At 40.7% G+C, this 19,220-nt stretch overlaps 1 protein-coding gene across 1 annotated transcript in view; it reads left to right on the top strand.

Moving 5' to 3' along the window:
* The window catches only part of LOC134394888 (organic cation/carnitine transporter 2-like), a 43,209-nt gene extending 24,467 nt beyond the window's left edge, over nt 1-18,742 (top strand). Inside the window, exons 2-10 of the mRNA XM_063120702.1 lie at nt 301-404; nt 3,040-3,194; nt 3,839-4,010; nt 7,805-7,931; nt 11,386-11,486; nt 12,783-12,997; nt 14,125-14,307; nt 15,535-15,670; nt 16,480-18,742. Of these exons, the coding sequence (XP_062976772.1) occupies nt 301-404; nt 3,040-3,194; nt 3,839-4,010; nt 7,805-7,931; nt 11,386-11,486; nt 12,783-12,997; nt 14,125-14,307; nt 15,535-15,670; nt 16,480-16,567 (1,281 nt within the window). The 3' untranslated portion in view covers nt 16,568-18,742. The remainder of the gene's footprint in view (nt 1-300; nt 405-3,039; nt 3,195-3,838; nt 4,011-7,804; nt 7,932-11,385; nt 11,487-12,782; nt 12,998-14,124; nt 14,308-15,534; nt 15,671-16,479) is intronic.
* Nucleotides 18,743-19,220: the final 478 nt, after the last annotated feature.

Here is a 19,220-nt window from a genome sequence, read left to right as displayed (position 1 = left end):
ATAGATATTTGCAGGCTCTCATGTTTATCTGAATCATCATCATACTGAAGAATTTGACTCTGGTATTCAGTTCTCAAAATTAGATTCTGTTTGGAAGTCTATTTGGTGAAGGGCTAATTTAGTAAGTAAACTAAACAAGAATTTAGAGAAACGTGGATGAAAACATTGAATTTTAGATAATCTTTTTAAACGGTTTCCTCGCAGCGAGTGTATTCCAATACATTATTGTTTGGTCATTTGAGAAAATGTATCATATATATTACATGCAAGTTAAAATGCTAAAACTCCTTTTTCTTGCAGTGGGATCTTGTCTGTGACAACGACTGGAAATCACCCCTAACTACCTCTTTGTTCTTTGTGGGTGTACTGATTGGATCCTTCATATCTGGACAGCTGTCAGACAGGTAAAGTGTATATATGATTCTAGAATTGTGTTTTGTTTTTAGTTAATCATGAGGTATGGTCTGCTCAGTTTTTTTTATGAATGTTGTTTCACAATATACCTTTGAGCAATTTAAAATAATCCAGATGGCAGCCAAATTAGGCTGCCAGCAAAACAAAAACCAATATATTTTGATATTTTACTTTATATAGCAGACGAATATATTACAAATATGAATGATGCCATTTTGATATTATGGAGAAGTTAAAACAAAGGGCCATTGTAATGTGCTGTCGGCTACATGAAGAGTGGCCCTTGTTTAACTTGCAATCTGTACACATGCATTTTCTTCATTGATTGGAATGAAATGTGGTGAATATATTCAGGATATAATTTTAATTTTATCTTGGAGCATTGAAACATATTGGGCCAACCACACTTCTTAGCTTTTATTCTACTGTCGGACTATTTGTCCACTGGTATTTTCATCATCACATTAGCAATGTGGACCAATCAAAGCCTTGTTGTGCCTAATGTGGCCTAATTCACAATAAGTCTTGTTTTCCACTTCCACTAAGGAAGAATTTTCAGCAAAATTTGTCATATGAATGTATTTGCAGAGATTTGGATCTAGTACATACAACCCGTGAGTAGAACTCTGCTCGTGGGATGCCCCCACTGGAGATAGATGTGACTTTCACTGCTTCTTTCTTCCTCCTGGGACTCCTGAAGAGCTGCTCCAGAGGGCCATGGGACCCTCCAGAACAACATGGGGCTGCAGGTGGAAAGGGCAATTAGCAAAAACCATTCTCCTCCTACAAACAGAAGGAGTCTGGATTCAACCGCATATATTTTTTCTTTCTGAGAAATTGACTTTTGGGTTTTTATGGATGGGAGCGGGCTTCCTTGGCTGGGTTTATCTCAGTGATGTGTTCTCCATAATAGACAATCTGCTCTACCGTGTACAATAGCAGACATCTTTTCTCAGGTTCCCAGCAGTCACCAAATAACCTGAAGAGCAACTGTCAAAGCTGTTTTTGATTGTTTCTCCTTAACAAAAACATTCAAAAGTACTAGTTCATACAGCAAAAAAGTGGTGGGGACAAAGGTTTGTATCCAGAGGAACATTCTGGTAAGGTAGGTTAGGTTGGGAGATCGGGTCTTGGTTGTCTTGCCCAAGCCTATTCACTGAGCTTCATGAGTGAGCAGGGATTTAAACCTGGGATTCTCGACTATAACCACACTGTCTTTCTATTCCCCCCCCCCCACACCACAGCCTCCCTTACTTTCCTGGCATGTCATCATGTCTACAGTAGACTTTAAGTCTACAAGCAGTGACTACAAGCAACCTCCATGCTTCTTTTCCCCACCCTGCATGTGCTGCTCATCTGCCCATCATTCTCCAAATTACCTGCACCTCGTGTCATCTGAACCCAGCAAGGTGCATGGCGGGGGTGGCTTCCAAACCCATGGCTTGTAGTAGAGGTCAGGGGGTGGTTTGAAAGCCATGCCCACAACAAACCTTGCCAGGTTGGGACAACCTGACAACCCACACTGCAGGGCAAGTAATTAGAGAAACTGCAGGGACCAAGCAGCACGCGTAGGTTGGAGTGGGGTGGGGTGGGTTCTTTTTCTCCAATGATTGTCGAACACAGCCTGTGTCTGGTTCTATGTGTGGCACCAAGTGTTGTAGCTGCATGGGGAGAAAAATATCTTCTATCTATTTATAGCCCTTATCTTCGAATGTAGTTGGCGAGAAACTACATGACCTCCCTTTTCCTTGCCCCACAGGACCACAAAAATAGGTGTAGGTTGAGAACCGGGCATGTTTTGTTGGCTGTTGCTCCCAGTAGAAATCCCTGGCAGGAGAGACCAGTGGGCAGGTGCAAGCCCTTGGCTGGCCAAGGTGAAAGGAAGCAAGTGGCCTACCAACCATTAGCTTCCCTGCAGCTCAGCAAAAGCTGACACAATCGGTATGGGGCCAAAGGGGAAAAGCTTACTCACTTCACTCCCCCTACCTTTCAGCCCTAGACCCATTGTGGAACTAGAGCTCTGCGGAGTCAGGGAGTGCTTGATATGTTCATCCCCTAAGCTTAATTTAAGCCCCTTCAAAGGCCCCATGGCTGAAAAGGAGGGAGAAAAACAACCTTATTGCAACATTTTGACTCTAAAACCATCACCAAGGGTAGGTGAGGGGACTCTGCGGAGGCCCAGTTCATGCCCCAAGGGCATTTGGGATACAGCACTAGCCTCCACAGGGTGGCCTTTTCCCCTAGACAAGGAACTTTCTGGTGAGGAAACAATATTTGGCCTCTATCTAACTTCACCCTTTTTACTTCAGTCTATTTAGTAACACATAATGTAGAGAGAAACCAAGGATAAGGGAGGAATATGCTGGAGAGTGGAACAAGAACAAGACGGGGTCTTTGAAAATTCACAAATATGTATTCCCACAAATGTGATCCTTCCTTCATGTATCAGTGGGGGTGCTATTCCAGATGTTTGAATGACTGTTTTTGAAATGGCCTTTCAAACGTGTTTGAAAGTCTAAAGACAATTGGTGCATTGATTAGTTGATCGCTGCTGTTTTAGTGTCTTCATAAAGTCCCCTGTGTTTTTTGTTTGTTTGTTTGTTTTTAATCTTTGTCCCATGGTAGGTTTGGTAGGAAGAACGTGCTGTTTATAACGATGGGGGTCCAGACTGGCTTTAGCTTCCTCCAGGTCTTCTCAACAAGCTGGGAGATGTTTTCCATCCTCTTTCTCATCGTTGGATTGGGGCAGATCTCTAATTACGTGGCAGCATTTGTACTTGGTATGTGACCATCTTAAGTGAAGCAGAGCTTCTCAGTATCATTACTCAAAGAGTGGCCTCTCTTTTTAAGCCCCCTTCCCCAACAGCATTGCAATTTTGCTGAGTAAAACGTAAGTTTGATTTTTTAAAAAACAACAAAAAACAACAACACACCTCCAAATAAAGTAAAAACTGATGGTTTATTGTAAAAGTAACTTTAACATGCTACCATCCACAGCATCATCCAACGAGAGCTTTATAGCACGCTCGTTACTGACCACTCATGGATTTTCACAGGTCCTTTTCACGATGCTGTCCGCCTCCTGCGCATCTCCCGCTCTTTCTGCTCGTTTATCCATCACAACCCACCCACCCTGAAAAATCTGGGGTTTTTTTGGGCTGTAACGAAACTTGCTGCCATTTCCTGCTGTGTGCAGGAGAAGCAGCACAATAAAACCGCCCACTGAAGAGTGCCAAATAGCCAAAGCTCTCTCAGTCATAATAAGCTAATACTCCCCTTGATCAGGTATAGAACTGAAGATATATCTCTTGCATCTGAAGAAGATGCAACAATCCAGAGCTTGGGTTTTCTCATTTAAAAAACTCTTATATAGTCTTGTTGTTTTAAATTACAATGCTAATTAATGCTCACTTGATTTGAACAGGCACAGAAATCCTTGGCAAATCAGTCCGAATTATATACTGCACATTAGGCGTTTGCATATTTTATGCATTTGGCTACATGTTGCTGCCGCTGTGTGCTTACTTCATCAGAGGCTGGCGGATGCTGCTAGTGGCTCTTACTTTACCTGGGCTGCTATACATTCCACTGTGGTGGTGAGTATATCTTACAATAACAGGTTTACATTTTGAAAGGCCCGCCAAAACTAATATCACCTAATGCCCTTAATTGGGAAGCTCTAGTTGACTTAATGAGGTTTAAAATTGTGGCTCTTTATCCTTAATACTTCTTATTTGGGGATTTTAATTGAAATAGCAGTTAAGTGTTGGTTAATGTATTACTCATTTGTGGGTTACTTAAGTGGGTTCACTCATTCCTTATTTGCTATCACAGATGGGTCTGCTCCCCTAAAATGGCTTAGATGGACCAGATTCTCAAGGGAATGAGGATTAAAAACAAAAGAAAGCAGTTCTCTTAAGGATATGTAGCCATAAATACATGCTAGGATTTGCACGCTGAGCGAATTAACCACAAACATACCATTAAAAGTGGGACTGCCGATGTTCTAAATTAAAAGAGAAATTCTGATACAAATCACAGATGTTTCAAAATGAAAAAGACCAATAACACAGAACCAGCATTAGAATTGATAAATGTGCACCCTTGCATCAAGATTATGTTGGTGTAGTCTATCCCTCATCCAAATTTCACCATTTTTGTTCCTGGTTTTACTATGACAATAGTGATTTCGTATCACAAATCATGATCAAAGTATTCACTGCTTATTCACTGTGTATTTGTTCTTTCTTGAGCTGTAACTTCTGCTATATAATTCTAGTTCTTTCCATAGTTCCATCTAATGATAAAGCAGTATCCTGAATTTAAATCGTTTATACTTAACAGTAATCTTCCCATCCATGCACTGCCATAAGCTATGGGTGTGGTCGTATAAAAACAAAATAAAAATAATCATAAGTCCTCTTCTATTTTAAGGTTCTGTACTGCACAACATACAAGGCCAGTCTCAAATCTGGCCAATCTGTCATGACTACCATGATCTTTAACCTATTTTAGACTGCTGGTTTGCTTTTTAAAAGTGCATCCACACATCACGTCCCAGCCGTTTTAACTTCTATGGCTTCTCTGAGGGAACTCTAAGGTTCAGTTCAGACAACAAGTTAGTCAATGCAGTATGAAAACTCCACTCAGTGGTTGAGTTTTTAGGGGGTACTCCCCCACATACAACATGTTCTAACTCCACTATTGTGTAACTGTGAGCTCCTATGGAGTTGAGTAAAAGTCAATGCAATGTTTGATTGACAGTTCCTCTGCCCTCTCTCCTCTCCAGTCCTCCCAATGGTATCTCATCAGCCATTGCTACGAAAAAAATAATCCTGGTGGCTCTCCTAGAGCAACACTCCTGCCTTTTGCCTCTGTTGCCAGAGAACTCTGTAGCCAGTGGGAAAAGTCAACTCAACACATTGGAAAACTCCATGGAGCCCTCCACACATGCAACACAATGGTTGTGCAAGAACTCTGCACAGCATGGGTATTCTGTGTGGAGTGTTTTCTAAAAATAAAAAAAACATCGGGGTAGAGGTTTCCCGCCAGACAACACATTTCTCAATGATGGTGTAAAAACTCCACCATGGAGTTCTAAAACCACCATTGACTAATGTGTTCTCTGAACTGAGCCTAACAGTGCAATCCTATACATGTCTACTGAGAATTATGTCCCATTGAGTTCAATGGGACTTACTCTCGGTAAGTGAGTATAGGATGGTTTGTTGTTTTTTGAAGACTAGTAAAATGTTCTAGGCATCAGTAGCTCTTTCCTACAATTGCCGTTCTTGGTGTTCCTTGGGAAGCCATTGGAAAGCAAGCCCATGAGCTAAAATGAACTAAAGACTGATGACCTCAAATAATTTAGAGAGCAATCCTATAGCCCCTAGACAGTGTCTGGGACACCATAGGATGCTGTGGAGCTCCTCCTCTGCATTCATAGACAAAGCTACAAGCATGTACGAGCATGGATCCAATCGTGGATCTTCCCACCCACCCAGCTGCTATGGAAAGCTTCTCTTACAGGATCACAGTGGCCATTCTGAAGACTGCATGTAGTAAATTTAAGGGTTTTCAAAAATTATTGATTTATTCAAAGAATTTTTATCCGGCTTACAAAATTAAATATTTCCATTTAATATTAAAGCACATATTTGAATTTATATTTGCTATTTCATTATTTAGCAAAGCAGCCAATTTGTTTGTTTATGTAATTTATTTATTATTAATTCTAATATGGCACTTAATTATGATAAAATACCTAAGCAGTTTAGATATAACAATATTAAAATCACAGGTTAAAATAAACTATTAAAACCAATTTCAGCTATAACAACAACAAAAGCAATCCGAAACAATACACGAGCATGATTAATTATGATTTCTTACAAACAAAGAAGGCCTGTTTAAACAAGTGTGTTTTCAGGAGGCATTAAAAAATGCCACATTGTTTAATAAAATAGCTTAAAGCCATCAAGCTGGAAATATCCTATGCATGGAAGGTCATGGACCTTTGTGCATTTGTAACACTTTTGTCCAATCCTTGATTGTTTTTGGGGAAGGGAATGTCACCTGTGTCACATTTTTTGTCGAATGCTCTGTATGGACCACATGTAGGCCTATACCCCACTGTGTTTATTTCGCATTTGCTAACTGTGTGAACAATCACCGATATAATGAAGACCTCCTTGGTTTTCCTTTCCTCCATGAATCTTATGTTCTTCTCCCATATAAGAGATCCACCATCCTTTCCAAAATTCCAAAGATAAAATTATTTTTCTGGCTCCTGTTTGTCCTCTTTAGTGTCTCTAATCTGGGATCTGGTAATGCTGTGTATGTTATCTCCATTATGCACTTCTGTGGCTTTTGCAGATCACTTTACATTGTGGGGGCATTTTCAGTTCTTTGCAAGTTTGAAGCATGAAGAACTAAAACTCTCAATGAAGTGAGCAGTAAGAGTCAAATTTGCAAGCATGATGTTGATCCTATTGTTGAAATCCACACAATACAGATAGGTGCTGCTACGTTTTGCCCCTGGGTCATATGACCAAGGCCTTAGCTAGACCTACCTGTTATTGCGCCACAGAGGGGTGAAGATCTCACAATGTTTTTATCACAAGATCCCCCCTCTGTTTGCACACGGCGCGCGATGGTCTCGGAAGGAGAGGAAGTCACGCCCGCCATTTTGGTTTTTTTTAAAGAAACAGAAGATGCGCATGAGCGTTCGTGCGCAAAAGGTAAGTTTTTTTTTAAAAAAAATTAATTTTCCCCACTCCCTCCACCCCAGCCCAGCCCCGATGGGTGCAGAGCTCCTGAAGAGCTCTGTGCCCCATGCGCGGGTCCCAGCTCCACGCGAGGAACTGGGACAAACCGCAATGCCCACACACACGTTCCTCGGTCTCGAGCTCAGCCCGAGACCATGGAAAAAGCAAGCCTAAAGTGTAGGGCGGGATCCCGGGGCAAGAGAGGGATCATCCCTCCCTGATCCCGGGATCCCTTGTACATCATGTGGACACACAGGGACGATCCCGGGGATCGCCCCAGGATTTCGCCCCGTTTAGCTAAGGCTCTAGTTTCCATCTAGTTTAGTATGGTACTTTTTGCTGATGCTTTTTCATAAGGCATTGATTTTCATTCATGAAACATCCCCCTTTATACAGAACAGATTAGAATTGTAGTCTAACTTGTTTAATACTTCCAATCACACAGTGTTGATTAGTGGCTTCCTTGATAGGCAGTTGTTTTCCACGCGAGAGTTTTCTCGAAAGTGTAGGAAGGGAGCAAGATGTAGTATGGCATTTAACGTTTTTATTATCATAGTCGTGTGCATGGGATGGAGGCTTTAAAACTTTGGATGTTCTATTGAAGTTGCATTGAAACACGGCAGGTTCATTCCAGAATCCCCTCGGTGGCTGCTCTCTCAGGGAAGGATTCAGGAAGCAGAAGACATCGTTCAGAGGGCTGCAGCTAAGAACCATGTGACAGCTCCAGCGGTAATATTTGATCCTATTGAGGTAAACATGCAGACGTATTACATCTGTTAACCATTGCTTTTCTAACCCCTGTGTTTACCTATGAAAACACTCTGCATCCTGTGATAAAGCCTTCCAACCCCCTTACATGAAATTGCTGGATAAACATTTACTTGCTATGTTGCAGCTACAAAGAAGAGAATCTATACTGTATCTTGTGATTGGCAACAGCCTGGATTTGTTTCCCAACTTCCTAAAAAAATGAAGCTCCATTCCCATAGTCTTTATGTTAAGGTGGTTTATAATGTTAGGATCTTTCCAGATTATCTGTTTATAGTGCAACATATGTGCAGGTGTTGCTTGTTGGTTACAATCAGGTTTATAGACACCTTCCATATTTCAGGAATATTGTATATTCCCAAGACACGTAGACCACAATAATCCTGATTATGGGGAAAATATAACTCTTTCCTAGTTAAGAGACTGTTGTGAGTTGGTGCTGACTAAAATGAGGCTGTGCAAGTATCTCAGGAACATACTGGATAGTGTTCTTAAAACCACTATAAATAACAGTATTCCACAATGTCTATGCCATACTGACACAGTGCATCTTCAGATCACTGCTGAGGTGAAACTTGAGTGGGGTTCTCCATATTTTACCTTGAGACTAGACAGTTTCTGACCTCCCCACTGGTGCCAGAGCATACAACAACCAGCCATTGGTGTTTGTGTTTTTTTTTAAAAAAAGAGGTGATACAGTGAACCTATCCATATACACAAGCACAACAGCAGCAAAGCTTCATCTTCCACAGGATATTGTGCTGCCAGCTTTTAATCAGAACTGCAAAACTGTTTTGTAACACCTAAAATTGAAGTTTAGGTCATGGTTTGAACTGGCCCTCAGGATAAGCACCTAGGCAACTAATAATTGACTGTAAACCTTCCAACCCAAACATGGTAGCTGCTATTTAATAACACACGTGCCTGAGAAGTCACACTTACTCTCCAGCTGGCTCCTGCCTGTGAATATTTCAGATTCTTGGCTTAGTGAGTGAGATCTGATTTATTTTTGGGTAAAAAATAAATGTCAGAAGCATATCTCTGAAAATTCAGTGCAGGGATACAAGAGAAGGCAATCGTGTGCAAACAAATACACATCCGTCACTTCATCTTAAAACAAGAGTAAGTTGGAAATATTTTTGCCTTACACAGTTTCACTGCAGTCGCCCAGCTGACTTATTAAATTATTGATCCTTTGCCAACAGTAATGTAGCTGGTAAGGTCAAGAGAAGAAGGCTTTTCAGTTGGGGACGCCTAAACTGTGGAACAGCCTCCTGAGAGAGATTCATTGCCTGCTTTTGAGTGGGCTGTTAAGACCATTTTATTCTGGCAGGCATTTTTAGCTGAGCATGTGAAATGATTTTAGTTCCAGTACTGTTTATCTTTTTCCAGTTGTAGGGGAGGATTTTTTGGCATGTGTTGAACTTGTATATACATATTTGTTTCTAATAAACATACATGCATCTGCATATCTTCCCCAGCAGGGCAAAAAGCAGTTTGGTGGCATTGCAATGTTCTCCAGCCAGTGCTGCCCCTCCAATCAAAACCAGAGCACCTCCGATTTGCTTTCAACTAAAAATAGAAATGTTGGGAGATCCAACCTCGTGTGCTTTGGCCCTGAGTCAAATCCTTTATTTGTTGGCTGGCAGTAGTAGAGTGGTGATTGAACTCGAAATTACAAAACAACCATTACGTAGCACTCTGGGATTATTATTATTATTTTTAAAAACATTATTTGGTTTGTACCATGAAAAATGGCAAGATGACTAAAATGGCACTCAAGGCGGCTCTCCTATAATGCCCTGTACATTGGGATGTCCTGTACATTGATATAAGTATTATGTACCTTGATATCAATTGGCCTTACACATGTTACACATTTTTATGGCACCTTCTGCTGTTCAACATGTGCTTAGCAGCCATGAATATGGCAGTCTAAAATCTTGCCATTTTAAACTTATTTTTTGGTTTAAATCCACACATTAAACTTGCAGAATAACTTTCACGCAGTGGCTACAGTTAAACTTGCTGAATTACTTATTTGAAAAGTTACCTGACTCGAACAAAGAAGCACTGAGTCTCAGGACACAGCTTGAATCATGGCAATGCTTGCACATGAGAGCTAAAATAAAGGTTCCCTGGTATATCCCTACTTAGATGAAGAACCATGTGCACTTAGGTGCATGTGCAATGTCCAGCATAATCCACTATTGAATAGAATGCATTCTCCAACCTTCTGAGTGTTGTGGGCGCCATCAAAAAATGGCTGCACTGCAAGGGTGCCCATTCACGAAATGGCTGCGGAAACACCCATTTCACAGAAAGACCACACCTGAACATACTCTCACACCCCACTCACCTGGCACACAAGATCCACTCACCCCAATAACTTGTTTCTCTTTTATTTTGGGGGATCACTCCCCACCCTTGTAAACTTACTCTACCTTCCTGTCTGTCTGCCTCTCCCTCCCCCCCTCTCTCTCCCTTTCTCTCTCTCTCTCTCTCTCTCTCTCTCTCTCTCTCTCTCTCTCTCTCACACACACACACACACACACACACACACACACACACACACACAGGTAATCTGCTGTTATGGATAGGAAACAAATGGGTAGTAGCACACATGTTCCCTCCCCACTAAGCAGTTGCTTGATATGATTCCAGTCATTTACTTGGGAGTAAGTTCCATTTAACTCAGTAGGACTTACTTCTGAATAGACATGCTTAGAATTGGACTCAATGACACAAAAGCAACCCTCAGGGGGGTCTGTGTAACTTTACCTGAAGGTGAAAAATCTAATTTGCAGTATTGTTACAGAGAGAGCATTGGATGTACGAAGGAAGAAGGGTTTTGATCAGAACATTAGGAAGCCTTTTCAGGGCAGCCATGAAAATGTTAAGATAACATCTATTCACAGAAATCCGGAAAATGTGTCCATCAGATCATTTTGATTAAATGCCAAGTTTTCAAGGAATTATTGTTTAATATATTTTTTAAATGGCCTGTTCCTGCATTGATCATAAACCATTTTAAACAGCAGCAACAATACTGCAAGAAAGCATTCTTTCCATTAGATATTTCCTGCTGCATGCCCAACCACTTCTTTTAAAAAGCCACTACACCATACAAGAGAGCCAGTGTGGTGTAGTGGCTAGAATGTTGGACTAGGAATTGAGAGATCCAGGTTCTGTTCCCCACTTGGCCATGGAAACCCACTGGGTGACTTTGGGCCAGTCACAGACTCTCAGCCCAACCTACCTCACAGGGTTGTTGTTGTGAGGATAAAATGGAGAGGAGAATTATATATGCTGCCTTGAGTTCCTTGGAGAGAAAAGGGTGGGTTATAAATGAAAATAAATAAATAATTTTAATTACTTGTGATTTCGGGGGAAAGAAACAGGTTTTCACAAACATATGTTATTTTATTGTCCGTAGCTACAAGAATTGAAATCCCACATCCAGAAGTCATACAGCATTTTGGACATAGTGAGGACTCAAAATATACGTTCTGTCACTATCATGTGTGTAATTTTATGGTAAGCCACTGATGAACAGATTCCTAGAACTCACCATGGCTCAAGAACCACATTTCTGAAGGGCTGAAACTCCGTTTTCATAAAATGACTTTCTTTACTTTCTTTGTAGAGTAGCAATCTATGCAATCTAAATCACATCATTTATTACTCCAGCTACCATTGTCTTTGGGAAATTATTCCAAAGTTTCACTCATAGTGTCATTAGAAAAAAGCTCTGTGTGTGTGTGTTTGCTACAACAGATTCATCGTGCTGTTCCTTGGAATTTGAAGCAAATGATCAGTAGCCTCACATGATTGGTCTCTTGCCGGATTGTACTGTTTCCAGTCGCAAGTTTAAATTCTTCTCATATACAAAATTACCATGGCAGGGATATTTTTAGGATTCACCTCCTTAATTTGCTAATTTCACATGTTCAGAAAGATTTGCACCTGAGGAAGGTACAACATTACTCCCCCCACCCTCCAATCTGAGGTGGCATTGGCCATTAACATATAAGGCTGCCGACCATGTGTGAGCCCTGGAAGCCACTTGATCAGAATGGTGATCTGTTCACATAGTGGTAGAATTGATGGGCATTCTTGCCCTCCACTATGCACCTAAAGCAAGGGTGGGCAGCTTCAGTGGCTGTGGGGCGCAATTTCAAACCCCCCTGCATACTTTGCCAAATTTGGGCAGTGGCGGCAGCAGCAAAACAATAGTTAATTTGCCACTGAATTTCAGTGGCAACTCACAGTGGTGGCCTTAAAAGGCCAAGTTTATCTTTAAAATGAAGCGCGTGCCTTGTTTTAAAATTAAATTTGGTCTTTTCAGGCCCCTATCATGGTTGACCACTGAAAGTTGGCAGCAAACCGCCAGTTCTTATGCCAGTGCTGCCACCACAGCAGCATGTTGGGGGGTACTTAAGGGTGGGGAGGCGGATGCAGCCCTGACCTAAATTTGAGGTGAACATTCTGCACAGAAGGCCTGCATTCATGTAATTCTTCCTCATCAGAAAAAGAAGGGAAACTACACAAGCAGGCCACTGCGTGTCCAGACTTGCATGCCCATCTCTCATATTGCTTAAGAAATGTGGTGTAGAGGAGGGGAAGGGTGCATGCCCATCAACAGGTGGATTGAATGCTGCTCTGAAAAGGTATCTCATGCAAGCAGCAACCGCCAAGGCAGATGGTTTTCTTGATTCTTGGGAATACTTGCTGCCACATGTTTTGCCACATTGAAACAAAATGCCCTTCTAGTCCAGTGCAGCACTGTTTTGAGACCCTACACATTTATTACAATATAGATCTATCTTTCAGGATGGTCATTTCCATAGGCTACTTTGGCCTCTCTCTGGACACTCCTAACTTGCACGGAAACATCTATGTCAATTGCTTCCTTTCGGCAGTAATCGAAGTCCCAGCTTACACCATGTCTTGGCTGCTTCTCCAGTATCTGCCTCGGCGATATTCAATGGCAGGAGTCTTGTTCTTAGGAGGCTGTGTCCTTCTCTTCATTCAGTTGGTGCCTACATGTAAGAACATTTTATTTGACATAAATGTTTCCCTCCTTTTGTAGAGGTAATCCACAGGGACACCTACCTTGAACTCTGGGTGAAAGGGCCATGATCATAAGTCATACAGGGAGCTAGTGACAGCCCATGCCGATTAAAACATAAAGGAAAATGGAGGCCTGTTCCATTTTGTAGTCATTGACTCAGTTCATACAACACGTTTCTCAATGGTGGTTTTAGTGCTCCACAGTAGAGTTTTTACACCACTGTTGAGAATTGTATTGTCTGGTGTGAAAACTCCACGCAATGGTGGAGGTTTTTTTAGGAAACATTCCACACAGAGTATTGGCACTATGCAGAGGAGAGTTCCTACACAGTGGTTGTGTTGTGTGGCAGGCTCTATGGAGTTTTCCTTTGCGTTGAGTTAACTTTTCTCACTGGCTACAGAGTTCTCTGGCAAGAGTGGAGAGAGGAGGGAGTGCCGTTCTAGGAGAGCAGCTGGGATCATGTTTTCCCCCCCAGCAATGGTCATGGGATACCATCAGGAGGACCAGGGAAGGAGAGACAGCAGAGAAACTGTCAAACGTCACAATGGATTTTACTCAACTCTACGGGAGCCCACAGTGTCACAAAACAGTGGCGCTAGAACATGTGTGGGGAATATCTCCTAGGAACTCAACTGTTAAGTTTTCACACTGCATTGACTAACATGTTGTCTGAACTGAGCCATTATGTCAAGACCGAAATAAAACAGAAAGGGAACTCACAGTGCTGTGAATGTGCTGTCAGCTCTCTTTTATATTAATCTGTCCCTAGTATACCAACAATTTGAGCACAATATGTCGGTCTATTTTTATTTTATTTGCAGCTTCACCATAAACTGAATTCACAATAGAAAATTGGTCATCAGATTCATCTGATGAAGTAAACCATTGTGCTATGAAGTTTATGTCACAATAAATAGCCTTTAGGGTGCCACAGGATTCTTCGTTGTATTTTGTTGAAATAAAGTAGCATGGCTATTATCTCTTGATTTACAATTGAAAATTTATAAAAGCTAGAATAAAGTGAACAGTAGAAGCAGGAGACAGATAACTGATTGACTTGGTAGCAGGTTTTATGTCACATAGCTTTGCTGTCACTTGTAGATCTCAATGTACTGTCCATTATCCTGGTGATGACTGGAAAGTTTGGGATCACATCCTCCTTCTCAATGGTTTATGTGTACACTGCTGAGCTCTATCCAACAGTTGTAAGAAACATGGGAGTTGGTGCTTGTTCAATGGCCTCCAGATTTGGCAGTATTCTCTCACCTTACTTTGTATATCTTGGTAAGTTACCAACCATCTTATTTCCTCTCAGGCCAAGTTTTATTGCCCTACTTTCTAGTGTTACAATGAACTTTTCCCTTATCAAAGCCACTTTCTGATACTCAGTTCGTCATCATGCCTGAGAAGTCCCATCTCTTCTACTGCATGAGAAAATCAATAGAGGTGGGGAAGTTGATCTACATTAATTATCTTTCTATTGAAGGACTCCTGAGAAGCTTCCAAGTAACCCCAGGGGTTCTCCATTTGAAAACAATTGGTCTATGTAAAGCATATTGACATTAACCACTCATTGACACTGTTCAGACGACACGCTAAGCCACAGTGGTTAAACATTTTGAACTAAACATTGTGGCTTAGAGTGTCATGAGAACCACTCCTAGCCATGGTGGTTGCATAACCATGGTTTAAATATGCTCACTAACTATTTGCTGCAAAAGGCTTAGTGTATCGTTTGAACAGGCCCATCGTTATACGAGTCCCAGGATTTTAAGATTTTCAGGAGAGGCCCTTCTTTTGGTACTGCCACAGGCAAAGTTTTTTTTTATTATTATTCAAGCAGGCCTTTAGCGTATAAGAGAACAATCCTATGGTCCCTGGGAGAGCATCCCAGAAACCATGGGATTGGTCGGGAAAACCCTTCTGAAGTTGGAGACAAGTGCTCTGACTTTGGAAGTGGGAAACAGAGTTTCAAACCCCCTTCTGCACCGCTTTGCAGGTGGTGCAGAAAAGAAGACGCCAGCTTTCCTCCAAGGTCAGAAAAGCAACCTCAGAGCAGCAGGAGGGCGAGGATCAGAAAGGGCAGGGTACAAGATATCCTGCCCTTTCTCCAGCCACCTTCCCTTCCCCTTCAAATCACCCTAGCAAAATTGGCAAAGATGGGGGATGGGAAGGCAAAGGTTGCCTCTGCTGATCCTCTCATCCTGCTGGCTTCAGCTTGGCAACGCATAGGAATCTTGGAAGCCTCCGAGTTTGGAGGATTCCGAGCAGCGAAGGTGCAATCAATAGGATTGCACCCTAAATTAATCTGTTGGGTGGGGTGCTATTTATTTTTTTCTGTAATTGTTGTGTTTTTAATGTATTTGGTTTATTACTGTTTTAATCAAGGTTTTTATTTTATTTTTTATTTCCCATGTTTGTAAGCTGCCTTTAGTGCCATGTTCTCAGTAGAAAAATGGAGTGCAAATAAAATTAATCAGTCAATCAATCAGTATTGTTGTCCTCTTGTAGGTGCCTATGATAGATTTCTTCCCTACATTTTAATGGGGAGCTTGACAGTGCTTGCAGGAATCCTGACCCTGTTTCTCCCGGAAACCTATGGCACACCTCTCCCAGATACTATTGAAGATATGCTAAGGGTTAAAGGGTAAGATTGAAATATTTGTTGCACAGTCAAAGTAAACACAGACTCCAGGCAGTATTGGTGTGGTTCTTGTTGTACAAACATTGGGAACCAAAAAGATTGTAGAAGAGATTAGAAGAAAATAGTACATTCCTAGCCTGTGTGTGTGTTGTGGCAAACTAAAGTGAATTGCATGAAAAATAATAAAAAGGGGAAACTATAAAAGGCTTAAGTCCTGAGGATCAGTATTATGGTATACAAACTAGATAAATTCTCATTGCTTATTTCTGATGTGGCTTTTAGTGGTCACACAACACATTTTGTTAAATACTCTTTTTAAAAAACATGTACAAGCTGGCTACTTTATTCTGAAGGAAAAACAACCGTGTGAGGCTCCAATCCAGATCACACTCCCAATTCAAATTGGAGTTCTGCAGCAATTTCCCAGTAGAAATCTCAGGGGCTGCTATTTGCGGTAAACAGCAGCTTTAAGAATAAATAGCAGGAGTGGGGATGGTATTCTCCAGGAAACTGCCACAGGGGTTTTGATCCAAATTGGGAGCACAATCCTGATCACTGCTTCACACAGCTGCTTTTGCTTGAAAATAAAAGTGGCCAGGCCAAATTAAACACACATTTAAAATGTGTGTTTTTAACATAACATGTATCTTTGGATCTTAGTTCTGGGGGGAAAAGCCAGACATTGGTTTTACATTTGAAATTTCATTGCCAAATCTGCCTTTTCCTTGACCATGAAGGTGAAATATACCACAGCATTTTGAAGGATTTTCCTATTACAATTTCCTTCCCCCCCCCTATTCATTTATTTACAGAATTAAAAACAGAAATACATCTAAAAGCCAAACAAGTACGACAAATGAAGAAGAAAATCCAGTGATTCTGAAGGCCGCATCTTTCTGATGAAACTGCATTACATACTATAGTATGAACTAAAAAGTGCCCAGATGGATCCTTTAATTTACTTCCAGAAAGGACTAATGGAAACACTTTTTCCTCTAATGATGAACTTATTTATTAAACATACATTCATTTTTGTGAGTGTATATACTGTATATTCCACTGTGGGATCTCTGTGAGCAACTGTGTAAGCTACATGGAACAATGTCAGGGGAACCTGTTTGTCTTTAGGACTGTTGACAAATACCCCTTTTATAAGATCAAGTTTTTTAAAGATGCTTAAAGATGCAAACTCCTATTCAGTGTACACTGGCAAAAGGTGAAAATGTTCTGAAGTTCAAATATTGTCACGTGTCACCGCCCAACTTGGGATGCTGCTTCTGTTTGTTCAGAAAACCTGAAGCTTGAAATGGTGTGAATAACATCAAGATTAGCACACATGAAATAAATACTATACAAATGATTTTAAGCAATAAAATCAGAAGAAATTGATGCTGAATCTTTTTATCAACATTTGATGTAGAAATGGAGAGAGGGAGAGTTTTCATGTGTAAGACATTGGCAGAATAGTTTTGTTTGCAAAACTACTTATTTCAGATGTAGTTTTAAATAATCACTACTAGGTTCAGTTGTTTACGTCTGGAAATGATGTTTTGCCTTATTTAGGCATTTATTTTTTAAAGAACAATAAGTTCTTTAGCATCTGAAACTCTTCCTTTTACTTTCAATATTCCATAAGCTGATTTCCCCTAAGTTGCCTCTAACTCTGAGATATAGTGCAAGCTAATACATACCTGTAGTTCAAAATTCTCTAGTCTTTACCCAACTCTGCCTGAAATACTTTGAAGTACATACTATCTAAATAAAGCTACTTTAGAATACAGAAATTGTTCTGTTAACTAAATGTGATTCCTTCAATTTGCCTAAGGTCCTGCTGCCTTTCGAGTAAGCACAGCGTTCACTATTTTAAAGGAGTATCATGAATTATAAAAACAAGTCTCATGCCTTAGCGAATCTACCAAGAAGCACTGTTCACTTATGCTGGGAGCTATCTTGATCACATTTGTTACTCTTTCCTTTAAACCCAGACTCTAATTTGCACATTTAATTATATTGTGATAAGAGTTAAAATTATATTTTTGTGATCCATAATGGGTGCATTTTAAAATAGTTTAAAAATGCAAAGTAACATCAGATTGTATTTTAATAATTTGTTACCTGCCTTGGAGGTTTTTAATGACAGGTGATACATAAATATCTTAAAATAAATAAAATAACTTTGTTTTATATCCAGAGTTGCTAGAAAGCTTTTCTGTTGACACACCTGCTTGCAAACATTCCAGAAATCAGGGTATTACATGAAAATCGTCATCACCACGTAAACCTAGCACTCCTTCCCATTACCCTGCTGAGTGCTGCTGTCTCCAGTTTTTATTGATCCCAAACGATAATAAAGGATATCAGTCCAGTAAGTGCTTGTTAGTACCTTCAATAGAAAGTTGGGTTTACATATTTAAAATAAATGGTGGGAGTAGGCAGGACTGTAGATTTCCCTGTACTCAAGTTTCTAAATCCAGTTCGTTAGAAACTGATATTCTTGTCCCAGCAAGGGAAACTTCTCTATCTATGGGTTACTGTGGTAATAGCATTTGCATTAATGTTGAAGGGATCTTCTAGATGGTGCTCATGGCATCACTGCATGGCAGTGATGTTCACTTATCTGCACTATCTTGAAAGTTCAATAGCAACTCTATAGTCAGTGAGAGGGCCATAGTATACTGTGGAGTCCTCCAGTTAATTGTAGACACAACTATGACCTCTGGAGGGGAAAGTCCAAGGAGGTATTTCCCACCCACCTCTTAGAACCACCACAGAAAGCTCTGCGGCAGCTCCTTTCCAGAGTTTGCTGTTGTGACCCTGAAGAGGGTCAGGAAGGGAGGAGAGGGAGAGTGGGCGTGAAGGGGAGGATCTGCTCAACCCACAAACCTCTGTCACCTTCCCTGTCCACTGAGAGGTAAGAAAGTGAGATGGGCTCAGAGGCTGCGTGCCTAAAAAGTGTTCTTGAGATTATGGGGGCTTTATATGAAAGTCATATTTTCATCAAATATCTCTGTTCAAATATTCAATGTTGATTTTGAAATAGTTTGTAAAGGAAATATTTTCATATTGATGGGATGCAATATTCATTCCAAATAAAACAAATTAAAATTCTTCTTAAATAAACCTCGTGATAGTGTCTTAAAAACCATATTCCTTCATGTGTAAAGTATGGACTACCTGGGTTACGTTTAAACATTCCAGGCTTCTTATTTCACTTGTCCCTCTTCTGGCTCATTGTTTCAGCCCTTTTTGCTCTATAACCACTATGCTTTTGTATCTAATTCCTCTTGTTATTCCCTCTCACTTCCTTGTCCTTAATGGATTATCTGGTCTTTTAATGGCCCAGAGGTGGAAGACGTGGTTTTGTGCCTTACTGGAGCACCTGATGGATTCTAGCTTCTGCAAGTAGGAAGAGCATAGGAACTCATTTAAAATTAGGATACTATATCTTCAGTATATAGCATTTTTAAACCTAAGTCACCATAAAACTATAATGATAGTTTCAGTTGATTTATTCAGCACATTAGCTAGTTGCACATATTACAACAAATTTTTT

Source organism: Elgaria multicarinata, chromosome 3 (assembly GCF_023053635.1).
Source record: "Elgaria multicarinata webbii isolate HBS135686 ecotype San Diego chromosome 3, rElgMul1.1.pri, whole genome shotgun sequence".
Lineage (NCBI taxonomy): Eukaryota > Metazoa > Chordata > Lepidosauria > Squamata > Anguidae > Elgaria > Elgaria multicarinata.
Note: the sequence above shows the minus strand (reverse complement) of the source record. Positions and strands in the feature narration are given on the sequence as shown.